The sequence below is a fragment of the Rhodnius prolixus genome, unplaced genomic scaffold, assembly GCF_049639745.1.
Source record: "Rhodnius prolixus isolate KJV_2025 unplaced genomic scaffold, Rpr scaffold_30, whole genome shotgun sequence".
NCBI lineage: Eukaryota > Metazoa > Arthropoda > Insecta > Hemiptera > Reduviidae > Rhodnius > Rhodnius prolixus.
In genome coordinates this window covers 691,699-715,542 of record NW_027411638.1, presented here as the reverse complement: position 1 = coordinate 715,542, position 23,844 = coordinate 691,699, and the positions used below count along the sequence as shown (strand labels likewise).

At 33.8% G+C, this 23,844-nt stretch overlaps 1 protein-coding gene across 2 annotated transcripts; it reads left to right on the top strand.

The window, feature by feature from the left end:
- The first annotated feature begins 635 nt into the window (after positions 1 to 635).
- yl (Putative vitellogenin receptor yl) lies at positions 636 to 23,008 on the top strand. Of its 2 annotated transcripts, none has more exons than XM_074143992.1 (30): positions 636 to 790; positions 888 to 949; positions 1,537 to 1,682; positions 3,276 to 3,407; positions 3,604 to 3,709; positions 4,208 to 4,345; positions 4,487 to 4,597; positions 5,053 to 5,172; positions 5,896 to 6,280; positions 6,908 to 7,109; positions 7,469 to 7,660; positions 8,060 to 8,336; positions 8,689 to 8,950; positions 9,164 to 9,360; positions 9,746 to 9,898; positions 10,626 to 10,753; positions 10,896 to 11,196; positions 12,304 to 12,522; positions 13,445 to 13,667; positions 13,951 to 14,135; positions 14,599 to 14,712; positions 15,447 to 15,686; positions 15,931 to 16,089; positions 16,367 to 16,604; positions 17,320 to 17,557; positions 17,832 to 18,048; positions 19,158 to 19,279; positions 20,044 to 20,204; positions 20,360 to 20,473; positions 21,740 to 23,008. In XM_074143992.1, coding segments are annotated over exons 1-30 (5,166 nt in total). In that variant the 5' UTR covers positions 636 to 788; the 3' UTR covers positions 21,762 to 23,008. The 2 variants fall into 2 exon arrangements, with proteins under 2 accessions (XP_074000093.1, XP_074000092.1); XM_074143991.1 differs by having other exon boundaries at positions 4,205 to 4,345.
- Positions 23,009 to 23,844: the final 836 nt, after the last annotated feature.

Genomic DNA, 23,844 nt, shown 5'->3' with positions numbered 1-23,844 from the left:
TCTTGTAACAAATGTTTGCTAGATTTATTAAATTTTAAAAATGGTACTTTTTTTTCCTTTTATTGATTCTAATAGGAAGTATTGCGATCAAATTTTAGAAATTTAATTTCTATTGGATATTTCTGTTTGGAAATCTCGTAGGGCTGCTAATGTAACATTAATAATAACATTTATTTAACGTCTACCACTCCGTCCAAAGGACTATTAATCGAATTTCTCTAGAAAATGTTTCAAGATAAAAGTGCTTTTCCGAACGACCAATTTGGACCAATGTCAGATCTGAATTTTCGGCGTCTTTTAATCATGAAGTTGTAGTAGGCGCACTCCCACACACAAAGTGAAAAAATAAACTCTTTTTCAATTTCTGGAGATCTCAAAGTGCTCATTTCCAGTGAAAACACAAAATAGAACATCTACACTACGAAATAAGGGAAAGGAAAAATTACACGATTGGAATAATTTTATCTAACTCAGCATTAAGACGAAGAAAGAGTTTAAATTTTTAAATGCAATTAAGAAATGTAATTAGATTATTAAAGAGAGGGGTAATTATTACATTTTATCTACTTCTCATATCGCACGAGTTAATATAGTTTATAGATTATGAGTATTAGTTTAAAATGTGACTGACCATATTTGTTTATGTTAGTAAGTTCAGTTGGAAGGGACTTTGATAAGCATCTCACTGAGTAATACACGGGTATAGATTTAGTTTTCAGTTCACTTGCAAGTAAGTTCAGATTCGCACCAATAGTTAGTTTTGAGTTACACTTCTGTTATTGTGCACAATGTAAGTTAATTTTTTTTTATTTATCTTATTTTTTATTTTATTTTTTTAACAAGGTTAAAAATTTTTTGTAACACTATTTTGATTTTTGTGGCTCTAGGGGCAAGTCCCAAGTGGTAACGATTCTTGCAAGCATACTACTCGTTGCTGCAACCAAAACTGGTGAGTTCTATATCTCTTTTCTTATTGCAATGAGTTATGCCAGGATTCAGCCTTGTTGGAGTTTCAATGAAGTATTAACGCGCTTAAGAACTCATTAGTGAACTTACATGCGAATTTAGTGCTTACTTCCATTTACAAAAGTAAAAAATGTTAAATGAATTTCTGATGTAAAATTTTCATACTTTTACAGCAATTTGATTCCTCTTTCTCTTTTACACATACAGACACACAAAGATTGAGTTTGCATAAACTAAATTTTCATGCTCAATCGTACAAATTTGGGGCAACCAGAAATGCAATTTCTCTTGAAATTAGAAAGTTATTGCGATACTATTACAGTACTTTTTCAAAAATGAGTTCTTAACTTTCTGTAGCCCACTTATTTTTCTTCAAACTTCGTAACTTAAATAAATATATTTTTTAAATTAGTTATTCAATTAAAAGAAAGTAGAACTATCACTTTTATTTGAAACTTGTACTTCTATACTTATTTTTGAGAGTTTCAGGTAGAGATGGGAACTTATATTTCCCCCGGTACTTATTTTTTAGGGTAGATTATTCCCAAAATTCGTTTCTCTTTGTTGCAGAACAAGAATCTAACAAAGCCGAATGCCCCAGTGACCATTTTCTCTGCAGAAACGGAAGATGTATCTCCAGTTTCTTTGTATGCGATGGTGAAAACGATTGTGGAACGGATGACTTCTCAGACGAGCAGTCATGCCATCAAGTTACAGTGAGTTATCAAAACATACACTAATTTAATTACTGACTTCATAGGTAATTCTTTTTGTTAAATATTCGAAGTGACTTTTGTACACCGTTACAAACTTCTACTTCCGAGTTTTAAGTTGCATACGCGGAGTTAATTAAACTTCCGGCCAGAATGAAAAAAAAAGATCGCCAAAAATTTATAATTTAGATTTCTCGCAAAAATTTTTTCATGTAATAGCTCTTTCCAAAAACTGGATAAAGTTTCACTTAAATACTCAGTTCTAAATTTACATAATCGCAATATATCAGGTGGAACTGCCTTGGGATGGGAGTTGGAAGTGTTGGTCTGTTAGTTGACTACTCTCTCAATTGAATTTCATCTCTTTTATAAGTTTGCTTTAAAATAAAGAAATAAAAATATATCTCTACGAACAAGGCTTTTATTAGAACGCGTGATGATGTTCTTCCTTTGAAGTACAGAGTTAAGAGAAATCAGTACAAAATATAATTAATAAGGCTAAACGAAAATTTTCATAGGTAAATTTTTCGTTATAACTGATTCCAAGGCAGCTTGGAATAAATTGAGGAAACTTGGTCTCGTGATGCAGTCAAGACAGAAGACGCTAATGGTGTAAAATATTACATTGGTAATTAGCCCTGAAGATGACCTAGTCCCTAAGTCGAAGCTCGGCATAATAAAAAGTACAAATATGACTGAAATTGGCATTAACTTTTTCATCCTATTGAAACAATGAATCAGTCACCAAAAATAATGAAGTCATTCTCTAATTATGTTGAACTTCACTCACGAACTATTTTACTTCATATCTAAAACTCTTGATGTACTTACAGCTAATCTTTTTTACCATAAATCTTATACGAGAAGTGAAGATGAAATTCCTATAGTCTTTCTCAAATATCAATGGGTGTTCTAATATATTCACTATTAGAAATTTATAATTTTTCATTTAAATATTCAATATAACCAACATTATGGAAACATTCTCGTTATCAGTCTTCTACCAAAAGCTAAACTTTCTTGCTCTATGAATCACTTAAAGCTACTATATCTGCTCCTTGTTGTTCTCAAGCTCTTGGAAAGGATTGTTTGATGTCAGTTAAAAGATTTTTGAACTATTAATAACTTATTAGATCGATTCCATTCTGTTATCAGAAAGTACACAGCACTCAGAGCGTTTTGTTAAAATTACTGATGATATTGTTTAGCTGTTCCTTTCTGATACTGTTCGCTTTTTCTAATAGGATGCTCATTCAAATCCTATTAAACAAATTGAAATTACTACATTTTTGAGATTCTCCTTATCTTGGAGAATTCTCCTTGGATTCTCCTTATATAACTTACAATAAAATTCATATATCGTTATATAAGTTTAAACTTCATAAAGATTTTTTATTTATTACCCTCCAGAAACAACTTGTTAGTACAACTTTAAAGTACTTTATCAGGGTATTGTACCGTTTAATCATCCATATAATATAGAGGAAAAATAAAAACATCGCTAGAATTCCAAATTTGAAGAAAATTGACTAATCTGGGGCGTGGTCTGTTATTTTTGTGTATTTTTCTCGCCAATTCAATTTCTATAACTTTCAGACAAGGCGACCAGATGATTGTAGAGGTATGTTTCGCTGTTTGGACAGACTGTGTATCCCACTAGAGTGGGCTTGCAATGGAGAGTTAGACTGTCTCGATGGAAGTGACGAACACTTGGGATGCAAAACAGATGTTAGTAAAAAAAGCATAGCGTATGTTATTTCAGAAACTGCCTTTAACTGTAATATTTTTTTTTTTTTTTTTTTTATCCTACACCTTCACGGTCAATGGCTACTTTGGCCATGCGACTTCTGGCAGCCCAATATAAAATATTAACTGTAATATGTTGCGAGTCATTAATTAATCTTTGTATAATAATAAAAAATAGCACCACTGCGAGGGATTCCAGTGTAAAAGTGGTCATTGCTTGCCACTGCAGTGGAAATGTGATGGCAGAAAGGATTGCAGCGATGGATCAGATGAAATTGGATGTCGTAAGTGTTCCTTACATGTTTTGACTTCTTCTTGCAGATTAGAAGACATTTTTACGATCCTTTCAAAATGTAGTGAGAAAATAATTGAGAATTCTAAAAATGTAAGTTCGTGGAGAGCTCTTTGATATTTACATTTAAATGCGACAACTATGTAGATCTGATGTTAAGGTTGAAATCGTTAACAAATCTCCTTAGAATATCCATGCAATTGGCTTTAGGCTAGAATGATCTTACCGAATTAGAGGATCCTAAGGGGCGCGTGGCTATCTGAAAAGAATGAAAACCAGAATAATTTAGAAGTCTCAGACCACTATGTTTGGTAACACTAATCGTATTAGCAAAATTCAGATAGAAGAAAAATGTTAAATGGAATTTTAGTCGTTGCAGAAAGCGAGAAATTCTTGTTAGTATTTAAAAGAATAATTTTAAATTAGGGATCTATAATTAATATGTTTAAAAGACAATAGAGGCTAATAAAAATAACTGTACGTGTAGCAGAAGAAACAATGAGCTGCGAGCTCAAAAACAGGAGATTCCAATGCAAGAACGAGAGTCAATGTATTCCCTTAGCGGATGTTTGCAATCGGCACGCTGACTGTACCGATGGGTCTGATGAGGGTGGAAAATGCTTTAATTGTAAGTCTTATTTCAAGTAAGAATATTGAAATAAATTTCCTTCAACAGTATCTTAATTTCCAAATCCTACATTTATGAAGTTGTAACTACTCTGAATGTTCTTGAATTTATATAAAATTGATTCAATGTTGTTTTTTTTAGCACCATGCTCTAACGGTACGCACAATTGTTCTCAAGCATGCATCCCCCAACCAAGTGGCCACAAATGTACATGTTTTCCAGGTTTTGAAGAAGTTGAAGGAATTTGCAGAGGTAAGTAATATCGTTTTGTTACTAGGGAAAGTTTTGATTGAATTCCATTTTGAATAGAAGTGTCAGTTTTTTACTACTTCCTTGAAACCAGCTTCGATGATTGTTCTTTGAAATTAGACTTACACTAAAAAATATCCCTAAATTACTTTTATTCGACGGAAAAAGTGTGAAGTTAGACTCTTTTCAAAAGTTCTATTCCAAGACCTATTTTTAGGCTTTTATAGCCTTTCAGTATCACGTTCATTACGTCCTTAAGTCTCGTTTCAATATTACCTAAACAGCCTCATCTATAACTGTAACCACACTCAGAAATTCTCCTCAAATAAGTACCTTTTTAAGCAGTTTTTCTTTACACAATTCCACAGCATTCCAAAAAGCTAATAGCTCATGATTTTGAATTATGCAGGTACAGTTTCAACATTTTCTTCTTAAAATTTTAAATTATTCTGTTATAGACATTGATGAATGCCAAATGTTTGGAAAATGCGACCAGCTTTGTATAAACACACAAGGGCATTACAATTGCAGTTGCATTAAAAATTACAAGTATGAAAATAATGCTTGCAGAGCTCAAGGTATGTATGATTTTTATGCATTATGTAGTGTAAATGGAATTTGGAGAAGTACTGGACACATTTTCCTGAAGCTTTTCTGGCCATTAAAAAGGAACGTGGTGAAATACCTTCTGTATTTGTTGATGGATGTATCAGGCCACTGAAAAAAATACAACTACTGCCAAATGATTGCTTTCGCTATCATTGAAAATTCCAAAAAATATTAGCTGAAGGTGACACAATAAATCTGTTATTATTCAGCAGTGATGTTTCTTTCAGTAGCCCCCTTATCCATCTACAATCCTACCAATTGTTACTGAGCCCATAAAATCAAGAATTACATACAGTAATTATCTAGTATTACTCCAGAGATTATATTTATAATTGTTACATTCTGAGATGTCTTTACTGCTATAGCATGTTGACAATACTCGAGACAACATATGATGCTATTGCACACGTAATAGTACACGCTCGGAACTCTTTGTTACCGTCTTATCAAACAACTACTGCCTAAGACTTGTCTGCTCAGTTACGACCTCAAAAAATTGCAAGCTGCATAACTCAGAATTGGCTGCTTGTGGCGATGGATTTCCTCAGGGAGCGTTATAAAGTTTAATGGGAAACGTAAAGAAGCTAGGTCTAGACAGGTTGCTGCAGATTCTTCGAGAGGAGACTGATACATCTGTTGATGGTGTTTAATTATCGTTACTCACTTTCTCATAAATGAATAATCATTCACAGGTGGTGATGAGATGCTTGTATTTGCTACTGTTGACGAAGTAAGGCTGTACTTCATAAAAGCAAAACAATATGCTCCGGTTGCCAAAGGAATGAAAAATGTGGTTGGTGTTGCCTACGATGGGAAGTACATTTACTGGACGACAGTGGCTGATGGGCATGAAGCGCTGATGCGATCTGATGTATTTGGAACACAAGTGGAAAAATTATTTACTTCAGGTTTAGGTATACCAGAAGATTTGGCAGTTGACCACTTAACTGGCAACATCTACCTAACCGATTCTTTTTACAAACACATAGCAGTTTGTGATGAACATGGCTACCGATGTGCCATACTTTATTCAGGCTGCGATCAGCCTAGAGCAATAGCATTACATCATGCTAAAGGGTGGGTGGAACTCTATTTCTACGTATTGTATTCTTGTATACTTTCTATTTTACTTGTGTGCCTATTAGCTTGTGTAGTCAGTATAAATAAGAAACAAACAGAAAGACCAATTTTAAAAAAATCAAGGAAACAGACCATAAGATTGTTCAATTGTAACAACTGGAAATGCACTCTATGCATCGATTCTTCAGTTATTTATTTTTTGCAATTTTTCTCGAAAAGGCTCCAACGATTTTTTGTTTTTAACTTTGTTTAGTAACTAGTCTCATGAGATCAATGTGTTTTATAGAAAAGTCTTGTTTTAGAATGGTTTTGTAGGAGAAGTGATATAAAGCCCCGCTAAATTGACATTTCATTACATGTTATAGTTCTAACGATTCTAACACCAACATAATATTTCTATGAATCAAATTTGTTGCTGCAGTTTGGAATTAAAAAAATAACATTTACGAGAAGTTCGACGTACTGAACGATTTTCACAATTTATTTTATTATTATTATTTTTATTTGTTTAGCAATTATCCCAAAAAAAGGCTTGGTCTACCCACTACACTTATATATTTAGACATTACTATTGTTTAGAACTTCAAAATCATCAAATGATCAAAATTAAAATTTGGTTTCCAGTTTAATGATTTGGACGGATTGGGGTAAATTACCAGTAATAATGATTTCTGGTATGGATGGTTCGAATCCCAGAATTTTGGTCACTGAAAACATAATATGGCCGAATGGTATAGCCGTGGATCATGTTACAGACCGACTGTATTGGGCTGATGCCAAACTACGCAAAATTGAAACCATGAAAATTGATGGCACTGACCGCAGGGTGAGTATTTATTATTCTTTAACTACTTCATATATATATTTCCATGCTTGTCATTAACTATTTTTAATAAGGACGGATTAACTGCTACTTTATAAGCGCCTATTCTTTAATCTATTGATTCTTTTGAGGTCTGAACGATAGCAAAATTATTAGCATTCCCAGCTAACTGTTTGCCTTCAGATGTGTGGTGTAAACAAATTAATGCGATCCTTTTCTAAGATCATGGTTCTTCTCTTCAGGGACAATTTGGAAATAAAAATTTGAGACGAGTAGAGAGTTTATTATCCAATAAACCGGCATTTCTATAAGATTTAAAAACAATCTACCAAAGGAGCATTTATTGATATTTGTATTTGTAGACCATTCTTTCCTCCACCATCATACCATTTGCTTTGGACATTTTCGAGGATACCATCTACTGGAGCGACTGGGCCAAGAAGGGAATTATGGCGTGTAATAAGTTTACTGGGAAAAATTGTGAAATGATAATCAAACTACAATCTCATGATATCTTTGGTATCCATGTATATCACCCAGTCACCTTAGTCGAGGTAAATATCACTCATTGTTCTGCGAAGATTTATTATTAATTATATTCACTAATTTGTAATGTACCTGTAATATAACAATTTTCCGGTTTTCTCGTTTTTTGGTTATGATCTTGAAAAGGACTGTAATCATTGTCTACAATAAGTTCTGTTAGATCTTGCAATTATAAGTTTTTATGTTTCTTTGGAAAGACATATCAGAGAGGTTCTAAAGGGAGAGACAATGATAACATAGGGTTTCTGCAGATTCATGCTTCCTTCCAAGTGCAGTACAATAGTGAAGTTACAATTCAGTAGAAATTCGAAATATGAATAAAAACAATAGCACTTGAAAATAGCAGTATGAATACTTCACACTAGAATGTGATAAATTCATATCAGGTTTTATATTTATGGTTACAGGGACAGAACCCTTGCCTATGGGCAAAATGCAGCCACCTTTGCCTTCTGGCTCCCTCGGAAAAAGGTATTGACTACGCGTGTAAATGTCCCGCCGGCATGGAACTTTCAACTAATAAACATAACTGCACACCATTGACTAAGAAAACTGGACTCTTCGTTGGTGGTGCGAATAAAATTCTTCAGATAGAACCAACAACTTTTGGAAACATTCCTGTGAAGTATCTGGCCGAGAATATAGTAGCTAAAGTTGGTGATCTCATATTTGATTCAGTTTCCGGTAAGATAATAGCTTCTATTTCACAAAAATTGGTCTCACATGTACCTTTAGTCAAAGTAGTGATCTCACATTATAATGTTGGTACGCTTTAGCAAAAGATTCTTTAGAGTCTTTTTGTTATTTTACTCTTTCTCACTGCTTGGAATTGGTAGTATCGCATTGTTTAATAAAAAATACACGTTTTAAAATTTTTTAAACTAAATAACAGAAGTTTTTAGAAACTGGTCGTTCTATTATCTATGGACAATCTTCTCCCCACAGTAATGTTAAGACTCCTTGGAAGAGAAAATTCTAGGATACAAAAAATTGTTTGTGAATTATCTTCATGCTAAAGAAATAAAACCAATTTTAGGGCGACTTATTATCAGTGACATTGAAAGACATACTTTGATTGCGTACAATTTGCAATCCAAACAGCAGGAAACTATTGCATCGGATGGAATTGGAACAATAGTTGGTATGGATTTTGATCATATAGGCAACAATCTGTTTTGGGTTGATGAAGAATTACAGACTGTGGAGGTAATGAATCTGAAAACGTATGCACGAGCAACTCTAGTAAGAAATTTCGGCACTGAAATCCCTATGGATATCGCACTTAACTTGGAAGATGGGTATGTAATTTTCATTATTATTTTTTACTTTTGTTTATTCAAATTATGTGCACAGAATAGCTTGGCATTGACTGGCCCAAACTCTTTGTCCCATCTGAGGGCTTTAAAGGGCAAGTACAAATTATTGAAAGACTTGTTCAAAACAATTAAAGAAAAAAAAATAGTCAAGAACTTTTATTAAATCCTAATTATTGGGTTACATTCTGTTGATAGTCAAATGTACCTGGTGGTGCACAAACATGGTAGGCCGAGTATATATCAGGTCGCAATCGATGGTGTACTAGAATCAAAAATCCATCTGGTGAATGGAATAGTAGCTGGACCGAGAGTATCCCTGACGTACGATGACCAACTGAAGCGCCTCTTTTGGACTGATTCTTCAGGAAAAATCAGCACTACAGATAAAAATGGTTAGTTAGTGGTGTTTTCTAATTTTATTACTTTAAATCCTCGTTAGAGGAAAGTATTGCGATCTGTCAATATGTTGAAATAGTTTTCAACTGAAGAGTTGCTCAGTGTTTTGAAGTCCACTAATTATGAAAAATATTATTTTTACTTATAGTTATGTATATGTGTATGCCAACTAAAAGTGCCACTCTTTTGAATATATATTTTAGTTTTGTGTGTATGATTTTCGACAAAACGGCTTAAACTAATTTTCTTCAGTCATTTCAGACAGTTTACAGGAGAGGAGTAGTTTTAACAATTTGGCTATTGCTGTGATAGCAATTTTTGCGATGGTTTCTTTTAATCAATATTTTGATTCTATTAACTGTTAATGTGCACTTATTTCAGGTCATGACTTCCACATCTTCAAAGAACTACCAAAGGTATCTCCGATAAATCTAGCATTCGCTGGGTCGTTGGTTTTCTGGACCACCTATGGATCATCTCTACTCTACTTTGATAGCAAATTTAATCAAAACACCAATAAAAATATAGACTTAGGTGAGTTGTTCAAGAATAGCTGCCAAGCGTCAGTCGTAAAGCCCCATCTAATAATTACAATAGTTTAAATAAGCAAGTCCTGTTGCTGAACAAGCTACGTTTATTTTATTAGAATTTAAAACTTGATAACTGCAGTGAGTGAAAAAGTCGTATGTTCAACAGCATTTTTATGTAGTCAGAAAAGTATATACTTGCACGATCGATCAAGAAATGGTACACTGTTTTCCCAATACTATTGACATTTAGCATCGACTGTCCTTCCTATTTTGTGTGCCATCCAAGTTTGCCCATACAGTATTTGTGGCAAAACCTTAGTTTCCTATTCAGTGAAATATCTTTATTGTTATTATTCATCTATGGAGAAGCACTCAAAAGAATCCCACTCCTGGCTTAATTCTTTTTTCAAAATAAGTTACTTCTACCGTTCGCTGAACAACTTCTAGACATGTCCTGAGTCATAGTCACTTTAACATTTTCAACTCACACTCTTTTCTTAAATTCATTCAAATCTGTTCACATTTATTCAATACAAAGCCTTTAGCCTGATTCTCTTTACTATCCTTAACTTTTTATTACTAGGTGACAGTACTCCGAAAGGCATTAGCATTCAGTATCATTCATCTCAGCCTGAAAAATCATGATCATGCCCTTTCATTATATAGGAAAGTGTTTACTATTTTCGCTGGATAATCAAAAATAAGCTGAAAACGTGTAATATATTTTGCAGGCGCGTATAGTTTGGGCGACGTCATCAAGGTTACAGCATATCGTCCTCCGCTAACAAATGTCTCTCACGACTGTTTCTGGAATAATGGTTACTGCAGTGCAATATGTCTTCCTAAAGGTAGAGCCAAAGTAAGTGACTTCTAACTTTCAATGTACCATCTCACAACTTTACAACTTTGCTAGACTTGAGTTATGCATACTTTTTTTGGCATTTTTAACTTCTGTTGAATCCTTTTCTCACTGTAAGCCATCTATTTCTTTTCTTATCCAGAAATGTATATGCCAGAATGGAAAACATATCGGTCCAGATGGACACGCTTGTGTCAACACTGTGGCGTGCAAGTTGGATGAATATAAGTGCACAGATGGACAATGTCTGCCGTTCTCCCATCGCTGTGACAAGAAAGCCGACTGTCCTGGAGGAGAGGACGAACAGGACTGCGAGTACATCATACACTGTCAGCCCGGCACGCATAAATGCGGCGATGCCTGTCTGCCTAACGATAAGCTCTGTGACGAAAACAAGTGTCTGAACAAACAAGACTGCCATCCATCAGCTATATGCTTACCAAGTGAGAAGCCCTCTTACAAACCGTAATATTTATTTGTTGCCAATAAGTAGTAGTAAATTAGTTATTAAAAAAAAAAATCCGATTAATTTTTGCTGGTCGCGAAGATACTAAAATCTTGCCGAACAATTTACGATTTGTTTCAATTTATAGGTTGAAAATGTTTTTAAAAAAACTAGTACATAAACTGTGATAAACTTGCATTATGGTTCTAAATTCTCATTTGAAATGTGGATATTCAAAGAGTATTTAAGATCTTTTGGACGAGGCGGAATGACCAATTACTTAAACAAATGGATTGAAACTGTCCGGTAGAACAAGAAATGAAACATCGATATATTAATGAACAAAAAAAAAGAATTATCTTGTTCATGTAACGTTAAATTTAGTTTCTTTTATTAACTCAAGTTAGCAGAAATTACGAGTATATTACAATTAGTGTTAGTTTATTGTTGCATTAAACATATAAATATTAAAAATTTATTTTTATTTATTTATTATCTTGTTTTAATTCGCAAATGAATGGAAATAGAGAAATTGAATTTAAATCAGTCGTATAGTTTTATTATAATTTACTTATAAGATTTCACGTAATATTTTGAATCTGTAGTTGATTTGGTCGTGCTAGTAGTATTCCACTTCTGTATTCTTCTTCTAAATGTTCCTACACTTTGTGTAATATTCGCCGACGGGTTTAAGTGATTCTGATACTTAATTCTTACTTAATTGATTTCATCTCTCTCCGATGGTATATTTTTATGAATCATCTTTATTAGGTTTGTGATTTGAATTTCGTCTTTTATTCCATTAGCGTTAAATCGGTTTTATTTGGTCTATACTTTTTTCCTCATCATCCCTTTTACTATGTACATATGCGTTTCACTGGGATTGATTACCGTCCAGATAAGAAGCCTTTTTTATTTTTTATTTTTAAACATAACAATTTGTCCTAGACTAAATGTAAACTAATCTCCCGCTCAAACTGATATTTCCAAAGAAACTCAAAATAGAAAACCTGTACGATTGTATTACCTTCTCTTATTTAAAGTAAGAGAAAGTTAAAAAAAAAAAGTATGTGACAGTTCTAAATCACATTTTTCCCCCCCACAGATGATTTCAAATGCGAATCTGGCATGTGTATTCCTGCCGAATATAAATGCGATTCTAAACCAGACTGTGATGATGCAAGTGATGAAAAGCAATGCAGTAAGAAAACGTGTAACCCACTTTTGGAATTCAGATGCGATTCTGGCAGTTGTATCCCAGCTTTATGGGCCTGTGACGGACAGATGGACTGCAGTGATGCTTCTGATGAATCTACTCAATGTGGTGAGTTCATTTGAATTTTTTTTAAAAAATTAACTCTGTACATTTAATGATCGTTTTTTAAGGTACATTATTTTCAATACAAAAGTCAAAGGGAGCTCCGTTTAAGAACCAACATCGCATCTGGATTCACATCTTAATGGATTTTACAATTTTTATGAAATTAGCTCTAAATTATTTTTATGAAATTTTCTTTAAACTTTGTGAGCTAAGTAAATACTAATGGCGAATCAATTTTATTTGTAACATTTTCACTGGAAAATCATTTTATGTCAGAAGCTCAGCTACCATTGCTGAAGCTCACCACTGCTACTCTAAACTTTCTTCTAAAGTACTACTATTACATATTTACATATCCACCAAGATAATCAGCATTAAAAGGCATTCTGAATTTCATCTGTGCGATTTTACTGTATTTGTTTCTGAATTTCGATAGATATTTCTCAAAAAATGACGCTGACAATTTTCATTTAACTTAGTGCTAATGCTTGAATAGTAGTCACTGAAAAATTTTCAGAAAAAAAACCAATTGGGACTTTCAGAGAACGATATATGTACTTGACTCAAAAATTGAAACAATACTTCCAAACTTTATGAAGCTCAGCTTGTGAAAGGTGGTTTAACAAGTCATACCTACCTGCGAATGTAATTTATGACAGGTTCACATAACCTAGTAAGTTGAAAATAAGTAAAGTTATTCAGTGAGCTAACTAATAATTGAGTGCTGGCAAAAATTTTGTCAATTACAAACGTAATAACAATAAGAAAATATTTTTACTATCACTGGTCTCTGTGGAGGAACCATTCAGCTACCCTAAGGAATGCAATAACAATAGTCGACATTAAATAACATTATTATCTTACCATTACTGAGCTATTTAATTATAAGGTATTTTTACCTTACCACGTTGTTTAATTTTAATAGGTGAAAGCAAGATTTGTGATCACACCGAGTTGACTTGTAAGAACAAGCACTGTGTGGATACTCTGTTGCGCTGTAACGGTGAGGACGACTGCGAGGACGGTACAGACGAAGAGAACTGCCCGACCACTACTGAACTGCCAACCACCACAGTAAAGCCCGTTGAATGCAACTCAACCACCTTTCAATGCACTTCATCTCAAGTTTGCCTGCCGGCAGATGTAAGGTAAATAGTACATAATAAATATCTAGCTCGTGGAAGTTACTCGTTTGACATTTGGTGGGAAGAGGAATTTTGTTTATGTTAGTTGTTATGTTGTCATTTATCTTTATGTGAGCAATATAAGTCGCAGGAATGGTGGGTGGAAATATAAGAACAGAGTGAGGTTGAAGAAATTCACACAGCAACTAAGTTTAGCCGAGAATAACACCGAATAACTCCGTCTAGGCTTGCGAAATTGTTTAGGAAAATAATGTTATCTTCAGCATGAGTTTAAATGATTTTTTAGGTGCAACGGTACATTGGAATGTCCTAAAGGAGAGGATGAAGTGGAGTGTGAGGGAATCTGTCCGCTCAATGAATTCATGTGCCCATCTGGTAAGTGCATTCCGAACTCATGGCTGTGTGACCAGGCCACAGACTGTGAGGATGGATCTGACGAGCGCAACTGTACCTCTTCAAGCAGCCACATAGGTATTTGCGCATCTTGATTATTGTGTTTATTTGTCCGCAGTAACTATAGAAAATGCAATGAAAGGCCCTTAGGACTTTTTATATTACAACTTCAATTTTTACATTCTCTTATACCTGGTAACAATCAAGTACTGCTTCAAATTTTCGTAATTGAGATTTCATACATGTTTGAGCTTCTCTAATAATGGAAAAATATTTTTGGCATATTCTGTGTTTATCAACAGAATATCTCATGAAACAAAATTCAAAAGCTTAGTATTTCGTTTTGATGTATTTTAGCTTCAGATATTGTTTTAGAAGAAAACCGTCTACCGTTAATTACAACCTGCTGAGAGGTTTTTTGAGATTTTCGCGTTTTCTCTTAATGTAATTGTGTCACCTGGACTTCATAAAATTCTGATTTTAAATTCTCGTGTTAAATATAAAAAAAACCTCTGTAGCATTTGCAGTATTTGTGTTGCAGTTCTTGCATGCGAAGGATTCGACTGCAGAGATGGCAGTTCCTGTATCTCTTGGTCCAAAGTGTGCGACAGTAAGCGAGATTGTCCAGATGGAACTGACGAAGGTGGACTTTGTGGCAAGTGAAATTATGCTAATTTAATGGATAATTTGCTGTAGATCAGCCGTCGGTGAATTGCTACCGCGAACCTATCTCATGTTACCCGCGGAGAGTAAACTGGTCATTTTTTCTGGGATTCACTGATTAAAACTAGCAATAATTTTAAGTACTTTATGTGGGAGAAACATATTCAAAAAATAATTCATTTACCGATCCATTAGTTGTAACGTGATTATAGCAATAATTTCTTCAAATTTCATGACAGTGCAAATAAGATATTCCGATTGCTTCAGGATTTTTGTTAGCGATACCTGGACATTCTCAGGATTTTAACAATATTGTTAACATTCTTTTGAAATTTGAAATATCAACTTTGGAGATACTCGTACGATATGGGACGAAATAAAGGATGGTAAAATATTAGGATCTCACATTAAACGTGAACTAGCAAGTTCTCAACAAGCTATGATTAACTCTAGGTTCTGAATCTATTATAAGTAAATTTGTGCCACAAATCTGAAGAAAGAAAATTATTTGCAGTTAAACTGCAGTTTTTCTAAATTGTGATGATGCCAAGTCAGGATGACAGGGAAGAAATCAAAATATTATTAAATAGAGAAACTTATGTACTACGAACCAGAGAGCCACGTAAAGCCGTTATTACCGATTATTAAATTCATGTGATCACAGTCGATGCTTGATTTGTGCTTGATGTATGACTGTGACATAATTTTACACTCTTCTGTTTCCAGGTAAAAGCTGTGAGAGTGCAGGATGTGATGACTTATGCATTGATACGCCTTTAGGGCATAAATGCGATTGCTCCGCGGGTTACCGGCTGTCAGGTGATGGTAGAACCTGCTTGGATATAAACGAATGTTTGTTTCATTTTTCCTGCTCTCATTTCTGCCACAATACAATAGGGAGTTATAGATGCGCCTGCGATGAGCAGTACCAACTTCGCAACGATCGCATCCGATGCAAAGCTAAAGGTTTGTTGGCAATCATTTCATTTAGGTAACATTGAAGTAATAAAGAATACTTTTGATGAAAGTGAAACAGATCGAATTGGAGGTGTCATTCAACCAATCAGATCGGGCCTAACTTCCTCCTAACTTCAGAATGTCTTGTTCAATACTGTGAATCACAAATACTGAATTCCGAATTAGTTACATTATTTGGAAAATGGTGGGTACTTTATTCTTCAATCTTAAAAACTATTATAATTGTTTGCAGGTGGTGCAATGGAATTTGTGTATGCTACTAAAACTGACATTAGGAAGAAGTCGCAGTCTCTTCGTCAAGTAAAAACTATATACAAATTTGACAATTTGGCATCTACTGTTGGAGGCTTAGAACTAGACACAGTCAACAATTTTGTATACTGGACAACTGGTTAGTACTAAGAAGAAGAATGTATCGTTGGTCCCTGGTAGTCACTAGCATTGTTTACAATATACAGGCATCATTAGAAACGGTTAATGTGTGGAGTTGAGTTTGTGAAACAATAAATTATAGTAGTTTTACAGATCAACTAACTTATAAAGTGTAGCGTATGAGTGCGGTCCACGCAAGTGTTTATCGTGTTTGACTGGGATACCTCCCAAAATCCCTAACTAAGAGGAGAGTCCACATTATAAAAACAGACTGTAAAAAATATCTATTGTTTCAGAAATGCCAGGTAAATTGATCAAAATGTCTCTTGATGAGGAGAAACGTAACCTGCACTACATCGCAGATTTAAAATTTCCTACCAAATTGGCTTATGACTGGCTGACAGGCCACGTCTACTTAGTAGAACAGCACAGAAATATCAAAGTGTGCAGTTTTCAGGAACATAAATGTGCCAATTTCTATTCATCCAAATCGGATATCTTCATAAAAGCAATAGCTGTGGACGCAATGACTAGGTAATGTAAGCTGCTCACAAATAGCGAATTATAAATTCTATCTTCGATACATTTTTTTCTCTATAAAAGCAGTTTTATATTTAACATGATAAAAGTGACATGATGTGGTGTGATACCATCACAGATAACATTTTTACGAGAAATTAAGCCACCCAGTCATAAATGCATGCTGTCTGAATCAAAAACTTTTTTATACTGTCCGGAAACCTTTTTTCAAATACTTAAAACATGTTCCAGCTCGAGATGGAACCAACAAAATAGAAATAAATCTTACCTAGAATGACTTTACTTCTTTTTCTGTTTTGCAGCGGGTCTGATCTGCTATATTTTAAACAGCTGAAATAATATTTTTATTGACAGTACCGCATCACTTTCGCGCTGTGAGGTGCCGTACAATTCAAGGATTTTAGTTTTCACTGTATTACTTCTATAAAAATATTTTATCATTAAAAGCTACTTTAGACTGATGCTGGTACGCCATGGTTCTCTTTAAAGTACCATTTTTTTTAAAGCAAATCTATGCAATAGTAAAACCCACGAATTTTTACAAATTTACATTTTTACATGGTAATTTTTTACCATGATTCGAATTGTAGAAAGAGAAGATCGTATGTGTTTGACGTTGGATTTATTACTTTTCAATCCGTAACAGTCTAGTAGGATTCAAATGGAATTACAAATGCTATTCTCTGGCTTAATTTTATGATTGTTGCAGAAATATATTCTGGAGTGAAACCAAGACAATACCATTCCGTAAAAGTAAAACTACAATCAAGAAAAGCGACATGTCTGGGAATGTGATAAACATTATTGTCAGTGAAGATGTAGGGGATGTGATTGATTTCGCAATTGACCGCATACATCACATGATTTACTGGGCAGACAAGGAAAATAATTGCATCGAAAGAGCTACCTACAATGGCACTCTCAGGGAGCTAATCTTCCTCACAAAGGTAGATTTCTTTGGTACGGATAATACTGTAATCTATGTTTACCCATATATACCTAGTTTTCTCGCTCTTGCAAAAGGGTGTCTGACAAATTTTTGTTTTTGGAAGGTCCCATATGTAAATGGGTTAGTGTTGGAGGTGTAAGTTTAAGAGTCAAGACTTTGAAACCGCGAGGACGCCGACATCTCTTAATGAGTTTCTAGTCCACTAAGCAAAATTACAGTCAAAGAAAGCGGGTGTGTTTCATACCATCTGATTTTTTGTTTCCATGTTACAGCACCAGCCAAGAGATATCGGAGTGTTTGAAGACTACTTGTATTGGCTTAATACTCCACAAGATGTGATGGGGACACCGGGAAATGTTGACTATGTTACAAAATGTGGCCTTTATGGTAGTTTGTATAAGATGTGTGAAAACATTAGATTACTTCCCATGAATTCGCTCGGAAGTATTGTCAGGCTGCGTTTACTACATCCTGCTTTACAACCTTCTGGTAACTAGCATTGATTCTCAATTTTTAGTGAGTATAAATACTGATAAAACCGCTTTTTTACTTTTTCGTATTGCTAATAGAAAGTAATTTTTTTTTTTTTTTTTTTTTTTTTTTTTTTTTTTTCTCCAATGCCAAGTCATGATTGGCGTTCAGCCATTCGACTTCGAGCAGTCCAATATAAAATAGATTGATACTTATAGTTATCAGTCTGCCTAATTGGCAGTTGTTGAATGTCTAAAAGAGCTTGGCACTCATCTAGGTAAGAGCCAGTCATGCTCCCAACGCCACAGAACACACAGGTAGGGCTGTTCACGACTCCAATTCGGGCAAGATGAGCCTGCAGGTAATCGTGTCCAGTGGCTAGTCTGAAACAGGCAACTAATTCGTTTCTGGGGAGGTTATGGGGAATTCGTCCTCCCTGTTCAAGCAGAACCCTCCACTTTTTCCCTTCTGCCTGCCTTTCAAAACTCTCTATCGCCTCGGAGTTAAATTTATGACGTAGGAGTCTTTTCGTTGTCGCGTAATCCAGGGGAGCTTGCGGTTGATCTTTTAGCGATCCAGTTTTTGCAAGACGGTCTGCTTCTTCGTTACCCTGGATACCACAATGGCTGGGTATCCACTGCAGGCATATTTCCCAAGTATCTAATCCTAATATATGTAACATTAAGTGGAACTGCAACTCTTAATCATCCGTATAGTGCTTAGTCAGTAAAAGTGTAGATATGTTTAATGTAAACGGACACATTTCCCGAATTTCCAGTTTTCGGAAAACAATTTAAACAGGTGTGCTACATTCTAAAATAGTATTCTAAGTTTTTATCTTGAAAATGCCTCCAGCGATTGGCCATTAACGTAGACACGTGTTATAAACTACTTTCATTTGAAACGTTTTTCTGAAAAAAATTAATTAATAGACTATTAATCTATTCACGTCTGAAAATCGCCAACATCTAGTGCCTATTTTGGAATTAAACGTTTCTATTAAATGTCATATTAGTGTAACGCAAAGCTATTTAGAACTGTCAAATTTAAAAATTTTGATACAATCTTAATATTCATTATTCTTTTTATTATGGAAGTTAACAACTAAAATTTACTTTATTTGTTAGGTAAAAATTCATGTTTCAACGAAAATTGTGACTATCTGTGTGTGATTGGGAGGAAGGGTCCAACCTGTATATGCCCAAATGGCGAAGTAGTCAAATCAGGAGTGCAATGTTCGAACGCTACTGTAAGTATCATTTATTTTAGTTTCTGTTAATGGTGCGAATTACGCAGTTCTGGAAGAGCTTATTCCAGATCTACTCGAGATTTTGGCGCGTTCGTAGACATGTATTCAGGATTTCCTCGTTAACAGTGTGATCGAGGGATCTCAAGTTACAATACAAGAACTCAGAGACTGAGGGTACTATTGAATAAGATATTTGGGGTATAATAGGTCATTATAAACTCTGGATGGAGGGCATTGAAGAAGTTTGAGGAACGTTCCAGATGACGAAAGAAATATCCTGGCTAGAACCTTGCTATATCGTATTCAAAGACTCCATTGAAAGTAATTTCAAAAGAGGGCGGTATCATTCTTGAGAAGTAAAGAAATACAATGCTGCTCTTTTTATCGCATTGCAAAATCAATTCTTATCGAGATATGCTGAAAATGGAGGAATGTTCGAAATCAGTCAAAAAATAAAAAGAAGCCTATTAAGAAGTCTATCAAGGAAAATATTTGTTATGTCAATTTCATTTCATTATTATGTAAGTCTTTAAACTGCTCGGATGACTTAACATCTTTCTTCACATTTTTTCTTTGTTATTATTATTATTATTAGTTTTCTTATAATTATTATTATTATTTTAGATCATACCTTCTAACAATAACCACTATATAGTCTCAAACAATTTAATTCAGTTTTCATAAATTTGTCTTACTGTAATATCTCAAAAGTATTCTAACTTCTATTTCAACATGATTAAAAATGATCAGATTAACGATTTTAGGGAATGATGAATGGTGGCGAAAAATTCATTAAGGAAACAGTTGTGGAAAAGAAAAAAATCTCTGGTTGGCTGATGGCCTTCTTTATCTTCATTGGCGTTGCAATGACGATTGGCGGAATTATCTACCGCGTTTATTGGTCACCCGACGACTCTGTACCTGCGTAAGTATTATGTTTGCATATTTGTACGTAATTTTGTGCTATTATAAAACTGAAACTTTGAATTCACGTTGGAATAATCAACAAAAATGTATTTCAAATATGTAAATTGTATATCCAGAAAAACTGGCTGAACTACATTGCATATATGTTTCTAGGGTAATGTTTCAAAATAATTCAAAAGAAACACTTGCCCAAATCCTCACCACATCGGATCATCCTCACGTTGAGATCGCACCAGGGAAACATGAGTATGAAAACCCTTTACATATGTGAGTATTTCCTTTATAGAAAATTTGTTTCGATTAGATTGTTAAATAAAGTCCTGTTTTATTTATTTATTCTTATTTTTATAATGGAAAATGCGCATGCTTGGCTGTAAGCCATATATTGCCTAACATTTTTCCTTACCGCCCCTTCACAAACTACAGTTCTACCCAGACTATTTCTCTAAGGAATGCTGAGGTAGTGCTGAATAAAATGTAATTCTAATTAGTTCTTATTCTAATTCTTAGGATTAAATTTTGCCCAAAATTTGGAAGGACCAGGCTCTTAAACGTTTTCTCTATGGTGGTAGGTTTTTATGAAATATATCTGGTGTCTCCTCTTTCTCCCCATTAGTTACCTGCAGCAGTCTGTCTAGGTCCAGCTCTTTAGATTCTCTCATAATTTAACAATATATCAGGTCAACGTTTCCAGGTGAAATTGTCCCAGAGATGTCTGAGCTTGCTCTTTCCTTGCATTTTTAGTTGCATATAGTTTAGCAGGCCGTCACAGTGCAGTTACGCGATAAAGAAAACGAGATATTTCAAAGTTTTTGAATGTATGATACTTAAAAATTACAACCTGTAAAGATAAGCCAGGTGTATCTTTGATGATGTCCAAACCTGTATTATTCTTAGTTTCTGTAATTTCGTGGTGCAGTTGGTTTTATTGGATATTTCAATCTTGTTGTTTCTGTTAATTTTTACAAGCTTAATTTCATGAAGTACAAAAATCTATAATATGAAGTGTATGTACTCTCTGGTATCAAATGGTAGCATTTTTGAATTAGAAATATTTTGAAGGAAAATTTACCAAGAAAGTAATTAATAAAATATAAGTATTGTGGTACTGGGTTCGATTCCCGGTCTTAGGCCTTGGATTTTTATTTAATGGTTAATAAAAGAAATTTACAGTAAAGTATGTTTGCTAGTCGCCTCCGTCCACGACACCTAATCAGGTAGTTGGACGTAAAGCCCGCCTGAAAAAATATTACTTTTACTACTACTTTATTAATTAATAAAATATAAAATTTACGGTATTGACATTATCAAGCGGACACCCAGTATAGTTTGATGCTTTACAAAAGTGTTGATGTGCTTTAAAACTTCATAAACAACAAGTTTGTAAATGTTCTTTCGTTAAATTGCATGTCATGGATTTTTAGCTACTTTAGTAACGGAATGTAATATTGGTTACATTTAAATAGGATGGTGTAGATTTTGAGTTTTATTTAACTTACTTCGAAATATATTAATAATTTATTTCTATTTCAGGCCTACACAGTGTGACACTTAAAATTATGGAAGAAAATAGAATATTGAATGTATGAATAGTATTGATTGAATTAAGAAAAAAAAATTAATAATTATTTTAATCGGTTATGTTTAAAGTTTGCGATCTCTTAACATGTTTTAAATACTGTTATATTTTATTTTGAAATTTTATATATAATATAAATTGTTTCTATGCTATAAATTACAGGTGAAAATTTACCCTTTTATGTGGTACCGCAATTATTCAGATCAGAAACAGAACACCTTAATTCCCGTTTGTCGGATCTAGCATGACTGAACATGAAATTGTAGAAGGTATTCGAAAGGCATGAAGGAACAAAAGTTGCATGAAAAACGTGTACTTTTTGTCATCTCCCCCTGTCACTTCCTAATTTTTTCTTCTTTTTTTCTCAATATATGTTTACCTGCAAAGGTTAAACTGAATTGAGTGAATCGTTTGGTTAAACATGGCATTCCAGGTAAGCATCATCTTCATCTACTATCTTCTCTTCCTTAATAGAAAGCAACTTTTATCTTTTCCTGCTGCCATTTGAAAAGTTGAAATGATGGGATCTGTTAATGAATTTCGAGAGTCATAGTTCGTAAAAAGATTATCCTTAGAGTCGGGACACTACAATTAGAATTTTTTTTTTTTTAAACTTCTGTTGGCATTGTTCCACTGACTGAACATGAAATTGTAGAAGGTATTCGAAAGGCATGAAGGAACAAAAGTTGCATGAAAAACGTGTACTTTTTGTCATCTCCCCATTGTTTATATACACACATTTACTTGTCATGTTTTCTTTTTCTGTAAAAATTCTTAAAATAACCATCAAATCAGCGCTTTGCCTGACTAATACGTTTGTCTTATAAATTCTGAATTATGATCTCCTTCTTGCTATTACCTCTTTGGCTTCCTCTCATTCTTTTCCATTCTAGCTTCATGAAATGGAACTAAGGTTTTCTATTCTGAGATGATTAAATATGAAAACACGTTTAAGGTTATCACAGATTTCGAGCTGTACTATAAAAAGTTTCATTATAGCCAGAAAGGCACTTACCCCAAACGAACAATATTGATTAAACACTTGAAAAATGTTGAAATTGAAGGAAGATACACGGTAGCTGGAAAGAAAGGAGGCAATGGCATAAAGCAGATAAAAACACTGAATTAAAAAAAATATTTTGTAAAGCACAACCATTTCAAAAATATCCTTCTGTTCAATTTATAATATTTTCATCTGCTAGAATAAAGTTTAATTAGGCTGATTTACTATTTTTTTAATAATACCAAAAACAAATCTGACTACATGGCAGGGAGGCATATCATCTGGGAGATTTTAAGAAGGCCAAATTGTGTGTGATATTCCATTAGTTGGCAAAGAAATGAAAAATGAGATTTTCACTGTCTTCGCCGTATATGATTGTAATTACCATAATAAATAAATACAAATATTTGTACATAAAAACATAACGAAAATATACGAAATCCTTTTATTTCTAGAATCACCTTCATCATCGACGTTGCAGATTCCAAATTCTGAACTTAGGAAAGAAATATTTTGAACTTTTTGACGTACAGAATACCCTCGATAGAATCAACAACACAATTTCACGACCCACGAACTTTAGAATTAAAGTAGTTTCCGTAAAGATATTTTTTCCCTTTTAAAATTTAAAGACATATTAGCTCTACATTCGCAAATATTAAACATAGCCCAACAATCATAGCTGAAGCTTACATGATTATTTTATATATAACTTTAGTTTCTTACGCAATTAATACGACTTTAATGAGGGAATTTTTTCTACACTTTAAAGACCGACTATATATCTCAATATTGTAACAATTTGTAATAGATATTGACCAGTACGGTCTGTTTCCTAAATTTGATCCTGTAACAGATAATTTAATCGTCAAGAGTTCTTGAGTTAACACAAACCGTCTTTCAGATTAAAAACTTAAATTTCAATTTAACTAATTTCAATGGACCTTTAAATTAAAAAAGTATTTAAGTTAATTCGAATGAACTGAATTATTTAAAATAAGAAATTATTACTTGTGCTACCTAATAGCGTTCTAGTAAACTACTAAGAGTTGTAGT